This window comes from Oratosquilla oratoria, chromosome 41 (assembly GCF_046742065.1).
Source record: "Oratosquilla oratoria isolate Oo_2021 chromosome 41, ASM4674206v1, whole genome shotgun sequence".
In the NCBI taxonomy this organism is placed as follows: Eukaryota; Metazoa; Arthropoda; class Malacostraca; order Stomatopoda; family Squillidae; genus Oratosquilla; species Oratosquilla oratoria.
The window spans coordinates 16,992,552-17,007,551 of NC_134817.1; the positions used below are offsets into that span (position 1 = coordinate 16,992,552).

The window sequence follows — 15,000 nt, forward strand, 5'->3', positions numbered from 1 at the left end:
CTTCAGTGCACTGAAGATGTAATTACACGAAAGCGCTCTGCTTCGTTAGTTTACTTTTTCCTAGTGGTTATTTACGCATTTGTGAACACACGCTCCTGGTGTTTTTATTGCATATACATATATATATGTATATTTATATATCGGACGTAAATGTGTACTCACTCGTGACGACTACACGAACTGGCGTCCCGATCCATTCCTTCTTCTTGGGTCTGAATCCTCCCGAAGCCGCTCCCTCGTCGGACGAGGACCCTGGGGCGTCTGGGCCCGGACCGCCGTCGTGGTTCCGAGGAGGGTCCTGCTCCTGTCCGACGCACTGCCAAACGCCGGAGTCGGACGCCACGGCGTGGGTGAGCTGGAGGGCGCCGTGGGTACCTTCGGCCGAAGACGTCGCGATGGTCTTGATAGCGATCCGTAGATTCTCATGGATCTGAAGAAGAGGAGAGGTTTGAGGATCTTTCGTCAGGGTGTCTGGATGGGGGGAGCAGGAGGAGGAGGAGGAGGAGGAGGAGGAGGAGAAGGTAATGGAGGAGTTACATGGACAACACGAAGAGCAACAGACGTATCTGGTCCCCATGAGGCTGTTTTGTTACTTAATCTAAATCTGTCTAGAAGTAAAATAATACTTGACGAGGATTTGTAGTTAAGTAAATGTCCCTATGCTCTATGAGTAAAATAATTCCAGTCGGGGATTTGTAGTTAAGTAAATGTCGAGACGTTTTTTGAATACCTCTCCGGTGAACAATTAATGACGTTGCATGGTAGATCATTCCATGTTTTAAGAACGCAATTGAAAAAGTATTTGGCCAAATGTGTTTGAAAACATTTACCGATAATCTTGTATCCATTAAATCTAGTTACGTTGGAGGTATCAAGTTTAGAATATTTCTCCACATCCATGTTTTCAGTTCCTTTGATAATTTTGAAAACCTCAATTAGGTCCCCTCCCCTTTTCGAGAGACTAAACAAATAAAGTTCCCTTAAGCACTCTTCGTATGGCTTGTTCCTGAACCTTGGGATGAGCTTTGTTACTCTGCGTTGTACTTTTTCTAACTTTTGTACGAGTATATCCTTCTTGTAGTATGGAGACCAACACTGTACGCAGCGTTGTAGGTTAGGCCGGGCTAGGGCATTATAGAGATAAGAATAATTTATTCAATTCTGAACTCGAAAGCTCTACATATAAATCCAGTTAATCTGTTTACAGTTCTAATAATCTCCGAGCACTGTCTGCTTGGTTTGAGATCACAATATCAAGGTCATTCTCTTATTCTACGCTAGCTAATTGTAAACCATTCATCATGTAGTTGGCCAGGACATTACTATTACCAATATGAAGTAATTTACATTTATCTATATTGAAAAACATCTGGGAATTTGTCGTCCATTCACATATTCAAATCGTTTTCCAATTCTTGTTGCTGTGTTATGAATGCCATCTTATTTGCAATTTTGGTGTCATCTGCGAATTTGGATAATTTGCATTTTATATTTTCCTCTAGACCATTAATATATTGAAAAAAGTATAGGACCTAAGACTGAGCCCTGAGGCACTCCACTTGATACAATACGCCAGTCTGAACTTTTTCCGTTTAGAAACAACACGTTGCTTACGATCTGATAGCCATTCTGAAATCCATCGGCGAGTTTGTCCTACAATACCATGGAATTCTAGTTTACTTAGTAACCTCCTATATGGGACTTTATCGAAATCTTTTTGGAAATCAAGATATAACATCAACTGCCTTTCCTTCTTCGTACATACCGTAAATATCGTACAGGCAATCAAGAAAGTTTGTCAGACACGAGCGCTTATTATGGAATCCATGTTATGAATCTTTAATAAATTTTTTCTCCAAGAATTCTACAATTTTGTCTCTCAGGATAGACTCCACTAGTTTATAGACAACTGATGTAAGGTTAATAGGCCGATAGTTACCAGGATTGGATTTGTCACATTTTTTGAATAAGGGTACAACATTTGCTAGTTTCTACCCTTCTAGATTACAAAAAATAAGTTGAAAATCGCACTGACGGGTTTCGCAATTTTTTCTTTGACTTCCTTGAGTATTTTCGGATAAGTTTTATCTGGTCCAGGTGAGTTGTTTCATTTAAGTTTGTCAACAACGCACTTTACATCACGTCTTTCAATATCCACATCTAGTAGGCGTAGCGCTCGTGTCTCACAAACCTTCTTGACTTCATGTACGATGTTTATGGTATGTACGAAAAAGGGATGGCAGTTGATGTTATAAATCTTGATTTCCAAAAAGTTTTCGATAAAGTCCCACATAGGAGGATACTTTGTAAACTAGAATCCCGTGCTATAGTTGGACAAACTCACCCATGGATTTCAAAATTGCTGTCAGATCGTAAGCCACGTGTTGCTCTGAATGGAAAAAATTCAGACTGGCGTATTGTGTCAAGTGGAGTCCCTCAGGGCTCAGTCTTAGGAGCTATATATTTTCTGATATACATTAATGATCGAGGAGAATGAGGAGGAGGAGAATGAAGAGGAGAAAGTGGAGGAGGAAAAGGAGGAGGGAGAAGGAGCAGGAGGAGAAAGAGGAGAAGGAGGAGGAGGAATGAGAGGAAGGGGAGGAGAGGGAGGATGAAGAGAAGAGGGAGAAGTTGGAGGAGGAAGAGGAGGAAGAGGAGGAAGAGGAGGAGGATGATAAGAAAGTAAAGGAGGAGGAAGAGAAGATGGGAGGAGTAGGAGAAGTTTCAGTGATCGGACATCCGGAGCCCCACCGAGGCCGGCAACTGTCCTCAGGCTTTCCTGTAGATCTCTTAAAGAAGATATTTTGGAGTGATCTCTACATGACCTCGGTTGGTAAATAAGACAAAATGGCGTCCTTTCCGGTTGCCATCTCACCTTATATAAAAAACAAATGAAAAAATAAATGGATAAAAAAACAAATATGTAAATGAATAGGCGAATAAGTGAATATACATAATAAACAAAACAAACAAACAATCATGTTATTTGGAGGAATACAATCGAAACTGACACAGCTGTATCTTGGACCTAGTCCGGCGACCAAGTACCAGCCTCTCGGGGCCGGCCCCTCATCTAGGGACAAAAGGGTTACCCTAAAGGGTACAAAAGGAGCCTGGGAACAAAAAAGGGCCACATGGGGGTAAAGGGGGCAAAGGGGGGGAAACCTTCACAAAGTCAGTAAGACTTGGTGACAAAGGACACGTAATACGCGTGTAAACAGAGAAAGGTTTGAACTAAGGACCCATGTGGACAGTAGCCGGGCCCATTACTCTTGTTAAGTCAATACCAGGTTAAATAGAGGACACGGGGAACGTATAATAGGAGATGGAAGGAAGTGGGGAGGACGAAGAAGGCAGAAGGTAGGATACAGTACGATATAGGGAAGAGATAGGAAAAGAGGACACAGAAAGAGGGTGTAGAGGGAGGACACAAAGGAGAGGACACAAAACACTGAAGGACACATTGAGAGGGCACGGAGGACACAGTGGGAGGACACAGATGAAAAATGCAGAAGAAACAAGGAGAGGAAACTCTGAACTACTTTAGAACCCATTGGGTAGTTTTGGGGATATTTTAGGGATTTTTATAGGGAAAATATACGTTTAGGGATTTATTTAGGGAAAATATATATTTAGTGATTTTTAGGGGAAGTATAAATTTAGGGATTTTTAGGAAAAATATGCATTTAGGGATTTTTTAGGAGATATATATTTATTTTTTGGGGGGAATATATACATTTAGGGATTTTTTATGAGATATATTTAGGGAATTTGTTTGGGCTGACTTCAACTAATTCTATTCAGTCTAGGGGCCACTGCTGTGCCAAATAAGATTAAAAAGTTAATCTTCCCTAACTTCTTTTGGATCTTTGGGTAATTACTTAAGCCAAGTTAAAGTAACTAGATTTAGTTCCTTTCTAGCACAATGGAATTTCTTATCTAGCAACCTAATTATTGGCTTTCATTTAATCGACCCTTTCGTTTGCTCTTTCATTTATGTGTTTTAATTAGAAATATTTAGAAATAGTTGTATAGTATCTAGACAAAAGACTTTTTGGTCCATAATATTGTCAGGTGATAAGAATGTAATAGAGAATAAGTTAGAACCAAATACAATGAGATGATAGAATTAAAAATAATGAAATAGAATAATTTGAATAGAATTATATGTAACTAAATCAAATGATAAACGAAATCAAATACAACAGAATTAAATAACAAGATAAAACAACTTTAAAAAAATAGAATAAAATGAAATAAAAATAAAATAAAGATAGAAAAAATAGAAAATTTCTGTTATAGGCGTCTCCTTATCTTTACAGATTTGGATTATTCTAACCTTCATATTCTATTATATTCTAAATTTCTCCAGGCGATTTAATTCACGTAAAGTTAAAACCCTGTCTTATCATTCTAACCAATCATCTACCAACTCCTTACCACTACCAATGTGCTTCCAATCTACCCAATCTACTCCCATCTCTTTTTCCAATCTAACCAACCTTTCCCCAACCTAGTCCCCTCTGACGTAACGAGAATATGTTCCCAAAATGGGAGTTTTCGATATACGAGTTCTCTCTGTTAATTTATCACATAAAATCGATGTTATAGATACTATAGATTTCGGATATTACATTTAACGGGTTTTTACTCCAGTAACTGTGCATCACTTTAGTTAAAACTCAAATGTACAACGAATATATATATATATATATATATATATACATATATGTATATATATAAATGTATATACATAAATGTATATATATATATTATATATATATATATATATATATATATATATATATGTGTGTGTGTGTGTGTGTGTGTGTGTGTGTGTGTGTGTGTGTGTGTGTGTGTGTGAGTTTGTGTGTGAAAGGTCTCCAAATCTTATGATGATTTAAAGAATAAAAAAATATATAAATATTTACACACTAAAAACACCAATACTTTCTTTCTTAACACGGTCTGTTCTCGAAGGCTTGGTGAGTTCCTTTACATCGATCAGAGTCGAGCAGGAGCGATCACGAGTCCAAGGCCACGATGAGACTAATCGTCACACGTGAAAAAACGTAAACAAGAAATAATAGCCAGGGAGGATGACAGAAAGGTTCCTGCGTTTAGTTGTGGAGAAAAATGACACCGTCTTCCGTAATTGAAGGGAGGTGAGGGAGGGAGGGAGTGATGTAATGGAGGGATGGAGGGATGGAGGGAGAGAGGAAGAGAGAAGGGAGGTGAGGGAGGAAGGGAGGGAGGGAGGGATGGAGGGAAGAAGGGAGAGAGGAAGAGGAGGGAGGAGAGGGAGGGAGGGAGTGATGTAATGGAGGGATGGAGGGAAGGAGGGAGAGAGGAAGAGAAGAGAGGAAGGGAAAAGGGAAGATAAGGGAGGGAGGGAGGGGGAAGAAGGGAGAGAGGAAGAGAGGTGGGAGAGAGGAAGGGAGGTGAGGGAGGGAGGGAGGGAGGGAGGGAGGGAGGGAGGAAGAGAAGGGAGGGAAAAGGGGAGGTGAGGGATGGAGGGAAGAAGGGAGAGAGGAAGAGAAAGGGAGGGAGGGAAAAGGGGAGGTAAAGGAGGGAGACGGATGGAGGGAAGAAGGAAGAGAGGAAGGAAGAGGAAGGAGAGAGGGAAGAAAGGAGGGAGGGAAAGGGGGAGATAAGGGAGAGGGATGGAGGGAAGGAGGGAGAGAAGAAGGGAAAGGGAAGGAGGGAGGGAGAAAGAGAAGGGAGAGAGGGAGGGAGGGAGGGAAAGAGGGAGGGAGAGGTAAGAGGAGGGATGGAGGGAAGGAGGTAGAGAGGAAGGAAGAGCGAGGGAGAAAGGAAGGAAGAGCGAAGGAGGAAGGGAGGAAGGAAGAGGAAAGGGAGGGAAGAATGGAGGTAGGAAGAAGGGGAGATAAGGGGAGGGAAGAAAGGAGGTAAGAAGAGGGGGGAGATAAGGGAAGGGAAGGAGGGATGGAGGGATGGAGGGAAAGAGGGAGAAAGGAAGGAAGAGAGCAAGGGCATAGAGGGAAGAAAGGAGATAGGAAAAGAGGGAGGAAGAGATAGAAAAAGAGAAGAAGGCAGGAGGAGGGAGGGAAGAAAGGAGAAAGGGAAGGAAAGAGAGAGAGAAAGAGAGAGAGAGAGAGAAAGAGAGAAATAAAGTTGAATGATGGAGGCAAAGATGGAGGAAAGTTATAAGTTAAGAGGGAGAGAGGGAGAGAATTAGAGAGAGAGTTAGAAAAAGGAGAGGGAGAGGAAAAGAGAGAGAGGAATGAAGAGAGTGGACATGCGGGAGAGAAGGAGAGAGGAAAAAGAGAGTGAGGGAAAGAGGAGAACGCAGGGTGAGAGAGAGGGCCAGAGAGGAAAAATGAGAGCAGAGAAAAGAGAGTTTGGGGACGTTGAAGCTAATAAAGGGGAAAAGAGAAAAAAGAGAGACAGAAAAAAGAGAAGGGCAAGAATGAAGGAGAGGGAGAAATAGAGAGGAAGGCAGAGGACAAGAAAGAGAAAGAGACATAGATAGACAGACGCATAGGTGGATAGATAGATAGATAGATAGATAGATAGATAGATAAATAGACGTTAAGTTAGAGGGGCCAATAAGGTACACTTACATAAATAAATATAAATAAAAAAACTGACAAAGAGGAATGACGAGAGAGAGGGAGGAAGAGTAGGAAGAGGAGATGGAGGAGGAGGAGGAGGAGGAGGAAGGACGAGGGAGAGGGAGGAAGAGTAGGAAGAGGAGATGGAGGAGGAGGAGAAGGAAGAGAAAGAGGAAGCATTGATGGAAGAAAAATACCGACGAAGGAGGAGAAAGAAGAGGACGAGGAGGAGGTGGAGGAGGAGAAGGAAGAGGAGGAGGAAGACTGGGAGAAGGAAGAGGAGGAGGAGGATGAGTTGGAGAAGGAAGTGGAGAAGGAGAGGCAGGAGGAGAAGGGGCAGAAGGAAGGGAGGAAGAGGAACGAAGGAGAAGGTGGAGAAGGAGGAGGAGGAGGAGGGCGGGGGGGGTGTAGAAAGAAGGCGAGGAATAAAAGGACGAGGAGGGGAGGAGGAGGAGGAGAAAGTGAAGGGGGACAATGAGGAGGAGGAGGTAGAGGAGGAGGTGAAGAAAGAAAGGGAGGAGGAGAAGGAATAGGAGGTGAAATAAGTGGAGGAGGGCCAGGGGGAGGGGCAGAAGGAGGAGAGGAGGAGGAGGAATGGAGGAGGGAGGAGAGGGAGGAGGTGGGGAAGGAAGAGGAGGAGGAGAAAGAGGAGGAACGGCAGGAGGAGGGGCGGCAGGAGGAGGGGGGGAAGAGGAACGGAGGAGGAGGAGGAGGAGGAGGAGGAGGAGGAGCAGGAGGAGGAGGAGGAGGAGGAGGAGGAGGAGGAGGAGGAGGAGGAGGAGGAGGAGGAAAGGCGTTGACGGAAAAGGTGTATCGACGAATAGCGAGAGAAAGAGAGAAAAAAAGAGATCAAAGGTTGGCGAGGAAGAGCGAACGAAAAAAAAGATGGAAGGAAGAGGGGAGAGATAAAAAGAGAGAGAGAGAGAAAAAGAGAAAGAGTGTTGGAGACAGAGAAGGGAGAGAGAGAAAAGGAAGAGAAAATGCCGGCGTGAGAATCCCGTTAAAACGACCAAGAAAAAAGAGAAAGAGAGAGAGAGAGAGAGAGAGAGAGAGAGAGAGAGAGAGAGAGAGAGAGAGAGAGAGAGAGAGAGAGAGAGAGAGAGAGAGAGAGAGAGAGAGAGAGAGAGAGAGAGAGAGAGAGAGAGAGAGAGAGAGAGAGAGAGAGAGAGAGAGAGAGAGAAGAGCGAGAATGAAAAGAGAGAGAAGGAAGAGAGGTATGAACTGCGAGGGGAAACGTAGTAAAAAGTATTGAAATCAACAGACAGACAGACAGACAGTCAGAAAGACAAAAAGACAGACAGAAAGGCAGACAGACAAGCATATAGACAGACTGTGAGACAGACAGAGAGACAGACAGACAGAGAGGCACGCAGGCAATCAAGCAAACACAGGGGTTGGTAGGGACGATGACTGATGCGTGGTCAAAGAGTGCCAGGAATCAGGGGGGGTGCCAGGGATCAGGGTGAGTGCCAGGGACAAGGGGAGTGCCAAGTATCAGAGGGAGTGCTAGGGACAAAGGGAGTGCCAGGGACAAGGGGAGTGCCATGGATCAGGGGGAGTGCCAGGGATCAGGGGGAGTGCCAGGGCCAAAGGGAGTCCCAGGGACAAGGGGGAGTGCCAGAAATCAGGGGGAGTGTCAGGGACAAGGGGAGTGCCAGGAATCAGGGTGAGTACCAGGAACAAGGGGAGTGCCAGGGATCAGAGGGAGTGCCAGGGACAAAGGGGAGTGCCAGGGACAAGGGGGAGTGCCAGAAATCAGGGGGAGTGAAAGGGACAAGGGGAGTGCCAGGAATCAGGGGGGAGTGCCAAGGGATCAATGGGGAGTGCCAGGAAATAGGGAGTGCCAAGTATCAGAGGGAGTGCTATGGACAAAGGGAGTGCCAGGGACAAGGGGAGTGCCAGGAATCAGGGTGAGTACCAGGAACAAGGGGAGTGCCAGGGATCAGAGGGAGTGCCAGGGACAAAGGGGAGTGCCAGGGACAAAGGGAGTGCCAAGGACAAAGGGGAGTGGCAGGGACAAAAGGAGTGCCAGGGACAAGGGGGAGTGCCAAGTATCAGAGGGAGTGCTATGGACAAAGGGAGTGCCAGGGATCAGGGGGAGTGCCAGTGACAGGGGGGAGTGACAGGGACAAGGGGAGTGCCAGGAATCAGGGGGGAGTGCCAGAAATCAGGGGAAGTGCCAGGGATCAGGGGGAGTGTCAGGGATCAGGAGTGCCACTATCAATGGCAGACTAAAAGCAACAATTATCATAATAATAATATGTAACAAGAACACCAATAACAAAAAACTAATACATACACACATACATACATACATACATACGTACATACATACATACATATACATGCATACATAAACCAAGAGCTTTTCCCCCTACAAGGGGGTAGCCAAAGTCAAAAGGCATAATTCCACTCCCACCTCTTTCATCTCCACCCACTCCACTCCCCTTAACCACCCCTCCTTCTAGGGATTTCCCCCCGTCTTCTCTTTTTTCTGCATGATGGGACGGAGAGTGAGGAGGGTCGCTGATTAAAAGAAGCGGCCTTGCTGTGGATGTGCTGTGTCTTGCTGCATTGCTTCTGATCCAGAGGTGACAAATAATTAATAATTGATAATAATAATAGTAATGATAATGATAATAATGATAATAATAACAATAATAATAATAATAATAATAATAATAATAATAATAATAATAATAATAATAATGATAATGATAATGATAATGATAATGATAATAATATAATAATAATAATAATATAACAATAACAATAATAATAATAATAATAATAATAATAATAATAATAATAATAATAATAATAATGATAATAATAATGATAATAATAAAATAATAATAATAATAATAATATTAATAATAATAACAATATTAATAACAATTGATAATGATCAATAATAACAACAGCAGCAGCAACAGCAACAATAACAATAACATAATAACAACAACAATAATAACAATAATAGTAATAATAATAATGATAATAATTGATACTGAATTCATACAAAGCTACGACCGTAGACTCAATGCAAATAATAAAAGAAACTCACATAAAGAAAACAATCAAATACAATGGGTTGCTATTTGCTACAGTCCATCAACTCGTCTTCAAAGAGAGATTGAGGGGAGAAAACCAAATGAAACGTATATCAATACATATCAATGGAGGGGGAGAGAGAAATATGTATTGTAAAGGAGAATATATTTACAAGGGAGGTTTGGAGAGAAGAAAAAAGATTGAAAACGACTCAAAATATGCAAAAATGATGACAGGGAGCACTTGCAATGTATACATATGTATACATAGATGCATATACATATACATATATAGATTGATGTGTGTGTGTGTGTGTGTGTGCGTGTGTGTGTGTGTGTGTGCGTGTGTGTGTGTGTATGTGTGTGTGTGTGTGTGTGTGTGTGTGTTTGCAGGCACACACACACACACACACACACACACACACACACACACACACACACACACACACACACACACACACACACACACACACACACACACACACACACACACACATATATATATACACACACACACACACACACGCACACACACACACTTATATATATATATATATATAAATATATATGTATATACATATATATATACATATACATACATATACATATATGAATAGATAGGTATACAGATAATAGACAGATTATTATAGATAGATGGATACGTATGTATCATCCTTTTTAATTTGTGTTAGTGAATGACGAATTGCAAGCACACAGACACAATCTGTCATGCAATCACACAGACACACTCTGTCATGGAAGCGCACAGACATGCATGAACCACCAGTGGAGGAAGGAAATAAACAAAATTCCCCACTCGCCACCCATAGCGCTAGAACAGAACTTCACCCATTTACGTCTAGATTCAATACATATGGCTCTAGTTTTTTAAAAAGATTCCTTGGGAACATATCTATTGTTTTCGAAAGCTAGATGCGTTGTTTGCTTTCGGTAGGGGGAGGGGGAGGGGGATAAACGTTTCTAGTATGGGGTGTCAGAAACGTTTCTCGTAAACGAGAGGCTCAAACAAAAGAAAACGATAGTAAACAAACTTATTTTCTTCATTCCTTCTTCGAAACTCACTCTCCCTTACCCTCCAACTAACTATGAAAATCTCGAACATCTTCCTTTCATCGACGATATTTGTGGTCAAGATGACATAGGTAGTGGGAGAATACGGCTTTACTAATTTCGTATTCACTGTCGTCACGTGATTTCAATCACTTGTGTGTGTTCGTATATCTGGGTGCCAAAAGGGCTCTAAAAGGTGCCAAAAATATGCCAAAGTGTGCCAAAAGGGTTTCAAAAAGGTGCCAAAAGTATGCCAAAGGATGCCAAAGGGGCTCTAAAAGGTGCCAAATGGGTTTTAAAGGTGCCAAAAGTGTGCCAAAGAGTGCCAAAAGGGCTCTAAAAGGTGCCAAAATGGTTCTAAAAGGTGCCAAAAGTGTGCCAAAGAGTGCCAAAAGGGCTCTAAAAGGTGCCAAAAAGGTTCTAAAAGGTGTCAAATGTGTTCAAGGTGCCAAAAGGGTGCCAAAGGGTGCCACAAGGGTTCTAAAAGGTGCCAAAGTGCGCCAAAAAGGTGCCAAAGGATGCCAAAAGTGCTCTAAAAAGGTGCCAAAAATGTACCAAAGGGTACCAAAAGTAAGCCAAAAGGGTTTCAAAAAGTTCTTAGAGGTCAAAAGATGTCAGGGTTTCAAAAAGAGTGTACCTCCTCTCAATCGGATGATAAAACTTCAATACTTTTATTATGGTCATAGATACACCATGTCATCCACTTGTGGATGACCTCCGCTGGATGTAGGACTCGAATGGATTGCAAACAACAAATACAAACAAAGATAACAAAGAAACAAAACAACCCGTTGGTGGATACATTTTATTGTATCTATAAAATACGGATTTATACAATAAGCATTTTTGAGAGTACTTGCCTCATGCAGTTAAAAGGATTTAGTTGCCCCCTATGGACCAGAGTCACGAATTATTGTTTTACAGGTATTGAGCCTACGTCAGGAGGCGCTGAATAGCTGTAGCCGAAGCCGTCACCTTCGCTATATGCGCTTGGAGTATTGGGGCAGTCAATGTGGGATTCGAACTCATAACTAGACACTGAATCGGTTTAACGTCGCGATCTTCCCCTACCAGGAGGCTAGGACGGTGACCCTCACAGAGGATTTTGTAGCGTGGAATTCAACGAACCATGCCCTTGGTCCAACTCGCTGGCGTAAGGGTTCAAACTTCCCTTACCAGGAGGCTAGGACGGTGACCCTTACAGGGGAGTTTGTAGCGTGGAATTTAAAGGACCATGCCCTTGGTCCAACTCGCTGGTGTAAGTTTCAAACTGCTGTCACCTCGACCTACGCCGCAAGTACCGACGCTCTAACCAGACTAATTTCTAAAGTATGAAGAATGTTGATTATTCTTAACTTCTATTCCCCTCCTCCCTACCACTCCCTCATCTGATCCATCCTTATCCACCACAATGTCTTCATCTTCTAAGTGTGGCTTGTCCTTTAAGATCCTGTTCACACTAGCGGTTTGAACCGCGGCGGTTCGATTACAATGTAAGTCAATGGAGGCGTTCACACACAACCGCGTAGTTTTTCCTTGACTATGCGGTACCGCCGCGGTTTCCGCGCGGTTCAAACCGCTAGTGTGAACAGGCCCTTATGAGGAAAGAAATACTGGATATCGGTGATGAAATGGAGATATCGACCTGGAAGCTTGACCGGCTGGTTAGGTGAAGTTTGTGACGGCGTGCGGTTACGTTGTTATCAATGGAATAGTTGTTTCGTGTTTCGGCAACATGGAATAGTTGTTCCGGCAACACGGAATAGTTGTTCCGGCAACACACAATAGTTGTTTCCGGCAACACAGGAATACTTGCCTCTTGCAATACATCTTTCTGGTCCCGGCCACCGGATCCGGGGATTGCAAAACTTGTATTGCCTTAGTTCCGAATAGTTCCGGAGGCCAATTGTTGTCGATCTTGGCAGCCAATGCCCGCTCCCGGATCCGGGGTTTGCGTCCCAAAACAATTACTGACCGTAGACACAAACCAACTCGCCACTGTTATCTTAACCAACTTCGTTCCCGGTGGATCTATACTGCGTACCTTCATATCCCCTTTGGCCTATATTCTGCATATCAATAAGGTTATGTTACATGCATGTGCATACATACATGCATACATGCATACACGCACACATGCACGCACGCACGCACGCACACACACACACACACACACACACACACACACACACACACACACACACACACACACACACACACACACACACACACACACAGACATATATATATATATATATATATATATATATATATATATATATATATATATATATCACAACAAAGTTATGTCGTAGCACATTTGTAAAATAATACTGATGACCCACTTTCGGAGAAGAATAAGCGAAGTATAAAGATCTGTATAATTTCGATCACTAACTGTGATCCTCTTCATATCTGCTGAAGAGGATCACAGTGATCGAAATATACAGATCTTTATATTTTCGCTTATTCTTCTCCGAAAGTGGGTCATCAGTATTAATATATATATATATATATATATATATATATATATATGTATATAAATATCTGTATTTGTGTGTGTGTGTGTGTGTGGGTGTGATTTACCATGTCTTGGATCACATGTTTGACTTGTGATCGAAAGCTATTTTCCTCCGGGAGGGAGCTCAAAGCTCATATATGACCGATCTATGGTTAATGCTGTGACCTTACACACTCATACCCCCCACCAACTCTCCATCCACGAGAGTTGGAGTAAAGACTTGCAGCGCAGTGATACTGAAATTATTTCAAGCCTGGGCGAAATTCGAACCCGGACCTCCGTAGTGGCAGCCGGGAACTCTGCCAACCGTGTGTGTTTGTGTGTATCAATACATATATATATACATATATATATGTATGTATATATATATATGTATATATATGTATATACATATATGTATATATATATAATATATTCATATACATATACTCTACATAGGTGTGCATAAACATATAATAATAAAAAAGAATGATTCAATGAAGAAACATCGCAAAATAATTGACACAAAGCCTAGGCGTCCTTGAAATCGTCGAAATATTCAGTTCATTTGCGGGCAAGAAGGTCACGATCCCAATGTATTTTTGTACTCTGCCAGATCCCTGTGGCTTTCACCTCGTCACGGACTCTCTCTCCGATATTAACGAAACAAAAATTTCGCTTTCGGTTTTGTTTTTTGTTTTTATCTTTGAAAGGAACATGACCTGACAAGACCCTTTGACGCTTTTGGTGTTCTTTGAGTCCTCGTTTAGGCTCATAAAGCTTCTAATGAGTTCAATCGGTGTACTGGGGAAAATGAGTAAAATTTTATTTGCACTCAAAAACCTACCGCCAAAAAAAAAAAAAAAAAAAAAAATGCAATAGACGCGTATGGAAGAAGAGTTCGCCAATTTTTGCTCGTCTTAAAAAAAAAAAAAAAAAAAAAAAAAAAAAAAAAATGGATAATGATAGTCCACAATTTTTGGCACTTTCCACCGCACTGTTTTGACACTGTTTTCTGGCACTGTCCCTGGCATTCACTAAGACACTGCTGGCACTGTTTCTAACATTGCTCCTGACATTATCCCATGCATTGTTTCTGACACTGCATTTGGCACTGTTTCTGGCAATGCTTCTAGTACTGTTTCTGGCACTGTTTCCTATATTGTTTGTCACTGCTCCTGGCACTGTTTCTGGCACTGTTTCCTATACTGTATGGCACTGCATCTGGCACTGTCTCTGGCACTATTCCTGGCACTGTTTCCTATATTGTTTGGCACTGCTTCTGGCACTCTTTTCTGTATTGTTTCTGGCACTGCTTTTGGCACAGTTTCTGGTTTTAGTTCCTACATATTTTTGGCACTGCTTGTAGCACTGTTTCTGATATTGTTTCTGAGTTTGTTTCTTGCATTGTTTGGCACTGCTTGTGGCACTGCTTGTTGCACTGTTTGAGGCAACTAACCGGACCACAATCCTTGACACTTTATTGAAGGGATGGAATGAGGAATGCTGAACTCATGAATTTGGCGAAGAACGAGAAAATTAAAATAAACATATAGTAATAATAATGATAATGATAATAATAATAATAATAATAATAATAATAATAATAATAATAATAATAATAATAATAATAATAATAATAATAATAATAATAATAATAATAATAATAATAATGATAATAATAATAATGATGATAATCATGATAATAATGATAATGATAATAGTAATGATGATCATGATGACGATGACGATGGTGGTGACGATGACGATGATAGCGATGAAAATGATAATGATGACGATG

The 15,000-nt window shown here is 41.9% G+C and overlaps 1 protein-coding gene across 3 annotated transcripts in view; it reads right to left on the reverse strand.

Moving 5' to 3' along the window:
• LOC143021007 (immunoglobulin superfamily member 10-like) overlaps positions 1-15,000 on the reverse strand; it is a 128,493-nt gene that overhangs the window by 105,951 nt on the left and 7,542 nt on the right. For all 3 annotated transcript variants that reach the window (XM_076178110.1, XM_076178109.1, XM_076178108.1), the window contains exon 2: positions 163-430. In XM_076178110.1, coding sequence (XP_076034225.1) covers positions 163-430 — 268 coding nt within the window. The remainder of the gene's footprint in view (positions 1-162; positions 431-15,000) is intronic.